The sequence below is a fragment of the Penaeus monodon genome, chromosome 12, assembly GCF_015228065.2.
Source record: "Penaeus monodon isolate SGIC_2016 chromosome 12, NSTDA_Pmon_1, whole genome shotgun sequence".
NCBI classification, from domain to species: Eukaryota; Metazoa; Arthropoda; class Malacostraca; order Decapoda; family Penaeidae; genus Penaeus; species Penaeus monodon.
This window is the reverse complement of record NC_051397.1, coordinates 14,412,401-14,416,230: the sequence shown is the minus strand read 5'-3', so window position 1 is coordinate 14,416,230 and position 3,830 is coordinate 14,412,401. Positions and strand designations below refer to the sequence as shown.

General features: G+C 54.1%; 1 protein-coding gene across 1 annotated transcript in view; it reads left to right on the top strand.

Moving 5' to 3' along the window:
* Positions 1–1,004: 1,004 nt before the first annotated feature.
* LOC119579322 (headcase protein-like) overlaps positions 1,005–3,830 on the top strand; it is a 110,970-nt gene continuing 108,144 nt past the window's right edge. The window contains 2 exon segments of the mRNA XM_037927085.1: positions 1,005–1,903; positions 1,905–2,114. Of these exon segments, the coding sequence (XP_037783013.1) occupies positions 1,353–1,903; positions 1,905–2,114 (761 nt within the window). The 5' untranslated portion in view covers positions 1,005–1,352.

Sequence of the window (3,830 nt, the reverse complement as noted above, 5' to 3'; positions counted from 1 at the left end):
CTCCCCTTTTTTCCCCCATATATGTGCATGTTTATTATTTGTATGTGTCTTTTTTTCCCTTCTTGTTCTCTTTCTTTCTCTTTCTCCTTCTTTTGTTTTTAAAACAGATGAATTTTCGTGGAAGTCCTTTTTTTTTCAATCATCTTAGCTCTTGATTCCGTCTCTATATACAGTCTTAAGTTAAATTCTGCGATTCGCGTTAATAAAGTCCATAGCGAGGGGAAAAGGGGTAGTCTTCAGAAAACTAAAAAGGTCCGAGAGACTCAATGGTCCCCGCTATCGTTCGCTCATTTGCATATTTCCCCGCGGCCACTTCCGCGATGGCTTGGGAGAGAGATAAGTGCTGCCAACATCTTCGCGTTGCATGGCAGACGTACGAGCGAGTTTTCCACGTCAATGAGAGGAGAGACGAGGATGGGAAAATGAGGGAAATGTACGTGAGATGTACGTGAGGTTGCGAGAAGAGCGAGCGTTGGGCGTGCATGTATCACCGGCGGGAGAGCGACACGGGCGGACGAGGGCGGCGTTTCACACTAAATATTTTGGATAGTGCAACATCAAATCAACAAAACAGCGTAGCACAGATCGCCTGGCCCGAGCGGCTGTGCACTCCTCCTCCTCCTCGCCTCTCCCTCCGTGCTTGGGCTCCGGCGCGCAACTGCACCACACACACCACTTACCGCACGCCGATTTCGCGACCGTTATTCCCACCAGCGTCGCCGGTTATGCATCATCATTCACGGCGCACGCATTTTTAATCGGGTCATGTACGGCGGCGATTTATGCGAGGGAATCGAGAAATGGTCGCTGGAAGTCAGGTGGTTTTCATGGCCGCGGAATCGAATGAACCACGTGGTAATGTTATGTCTTTGCCGGCAGCCAATGGGCGTGCACGCCGGCTGCAGGCCCCGCCCCCCTCGGTCGGCGTCGACCAATGGGAGCCGCGCGACGGCCTCGTCCCGTCTCGCGCGGGACAAGTCGCTCCTCGGGCTCCGCGGCACCAAAACGGAGGCGCTCGAATCCGCGAGTCCAGTTGCCAAGTCGGATGCGACGAGAGAGCTAGCATGGGAGACTTGTGAAGCCTGAAGTGGCAGCGGCCAGCGACGCAGCGGTAGTGCCAAGCCAGTGAGTGTCTGTCGCGGCGACGACACAGGGACATGGACGGAGCGCAACTGTGACCTACGTGAAGCAAGGTGTTGAGTGGATGACACTCCACGGCGAGCTGGCAGGCGGAGGAGGAGGACAGCTGCATTTCTGCAGCTGAGTAGAGAACGAGACAACCAGAACAGCAGACAGACAGACACAAGACACTTTCCTGTGACAGCCAGAGCCACACCCGAGACAGTGGACCGATGGTGAAGATGCCCCAGCGACAGCGGCACAACACAGGCGGGGGCGCCGGCGGGGCCGAGCTGCCCCTGCTGGACCCGGGCGTGATCGAGGCGCACAACGCGGTCACGACGGCCCGCTGCTGCGTGCCCCTGGCGTGCGGCTGCCTCCGCGGCTACGAGCCCATCAGCCTCGAGAACCCGACGGGCTGCGTCCGCGTGCAGTGCAACAACGAACATTGTACAATAGGAACTCTGATGCACGGAGAGTGCTTCACCGCCTGGGAGGCCCACGTGCTGGCCTTCCTGCGGTCGTGCGGGCGCGCGCGCTCGTGGTCGGAGAAGCAGCGCCTGCAGAACCTGTGGACGAAGCGCGGCTACGACCTGGCGTACAGGGCGTGCTCGTGCCTGTGCAACCGCGGGCACCTGCGCAAGGACCTGGACTGGACGCCGCCCACCGATTCGGACGACGAAGCCAAGACCAAGAAGAAGAAGAAGAACCGCCAGAACCAGAAGCCGACCCTGGTCACGGTGGGTTCCGGGACCCTCAACAACAACAACAACAACAACAACAGCAAACAACAACAACAGCAGCAGCAACGGCAGCAGTAGCAACAGCAGTAGCTCGACGCCCGGCGGGGGCAGTGCCGGCCAGCCGTGCCAGCGCCACCGTGCCAACTCCATCTCGTCGACGGGGTCCTCGCCCCCCTCCGACGCGCCCAACAGCCCCCACCACGCGGCCTCCGGGAAGCGCAGATCCAGAGATTTCTTCTCCGACAGAAGCAGGTAAATAATGATCCAAAGGCAGCCGTTCTCCTCTCGCGGTTTCCTTCTCGAAACCCCGAGGGCGATGTGCATGTCGGGCTCTTGCTCGTTCTCATACGGAATCATGCTTTCGTGTTTTCTCCCCGTTTCTTCTCTATCGAGCGCCATGAGAATTGTCGGTTGGTTTAATATGTAATACGTCACAGAGGTTTGAAGTTGCGAAGTCTCATTTTCAAACTTCAAAAAAGTTAAATTTCCTTAAATAGACGAGAAGTGTCTGATGGGAAAAGAAAAAAAAGAAGTTTTATTATCATCACAGATGTATCATCTCACTCCTCCCACGCGTATAAAGACATTAGTATGGAATTACTCCTATAAATAGATTAATTTCAAAACTATCACTTTCGACTCGAAATTCGCTCATGAAGATAATAAATCTTATTTCCCCGTGGCTAAGGATAAAATGAACGAAAAAACAAAACACAACACAGAGGAACTAGCAAAATCCCCCTCCCCTTCCCTCCCTCCGCCCCTTTTCTGAAGTGAAGAGGACGATAGAGAAAATCACGAGATTCAAAACAAGTAATAAATTTTTTGTCGTGTGTTTGTTGCTTCGTATTGTAGAGATAAAATCTGACTTTTCGACAACATATGGAAAATTCCTTCCTTCCCCCCCCCCTACTTTCCCACCCACCCGTCTCCCCTTTTCTGAAATTCGTTGTAGCGCATCATTTTCTCCGCATTTTTCCTGGGTGTTGCTCCTGTGGCGTGCGTGCGTCCGTGCGAAACAGTTTCATGACTTGCAACATGTTACGTTGATCGCGTATGTTGAAAGGGGTCTCGCTGTGTTCGGTTTTCTCGTTTCTGCTCCTGTTCCTGTTTCGTTCCCACTCTTGTTCTCTCTCTCTCTCTCTCTCTCTCTCTCTCTCTCTCTCTCTCTCTCTCTCTCTCCTCTCTCTCTCTCTCTCTCTCTCTCTCTCGCTCGCTCTCTCTTGCTCTCTCTCGTTCGCATTATCTTATTCTCTCTCTCTCTCTCTCTCTCTCTCTCTCTCTCTCCTCCTGTTTTCTCTCCTCTGTTCTCCTCGCCTCTCATTTCCTCCATTCTCCACCCTTCTCCGTCCCTCTCCTCTATTCCCCTCTCCTCTCCTCTTCTCCCCTCTCCTCTCCTCTCCTCTCCTCTCCTCTCCTCTTCTCTCCTCTCCCCTCCTCTTCTCTCCTTTCTCTCCCATTTCTCTCTCACGATCCCTTGTATCATTTTTCATCTCTGCTTCTCTCTACCCTCAGTATCCCATCCACCTTATTCGGGTTCTAGTCCTTTCTTCGCCCACTCCCTCAGCCCCCCCCCTCACCCCACCCATTACTTTCTTGCATTAACCCCCCCCCCTGGCCCATAACCCCCTCACTTCCACCCTCCTCGTATCCTTCGTCTTTCGTCTGTCTTCCTTTGTCCCCCCTCCCCCCACCCTCCCCGTACCCCCTATCTCCACTTTCAACCCCCCCCCCCTCCTTGCCTCTTCCAGCTCCATCTCCCTTACCTCTATCTTCACCTCTGCCTCCTCCTTCTCCTTCTTCTCCTTCTTCTCCTTCTTCTCCTTCTTCTCCTTCTCCTTCTCCTTCTCCTTCTCCTTCTTCTCCTTCTGCTGGTCCTTCTCTTCCTCTTCCTCTGTCTATACCTCCTCCACCTTCACCTCCACTTCCAAAAGCACCATCCTCGCCTCCTCTTCCTCCACCTCTTCG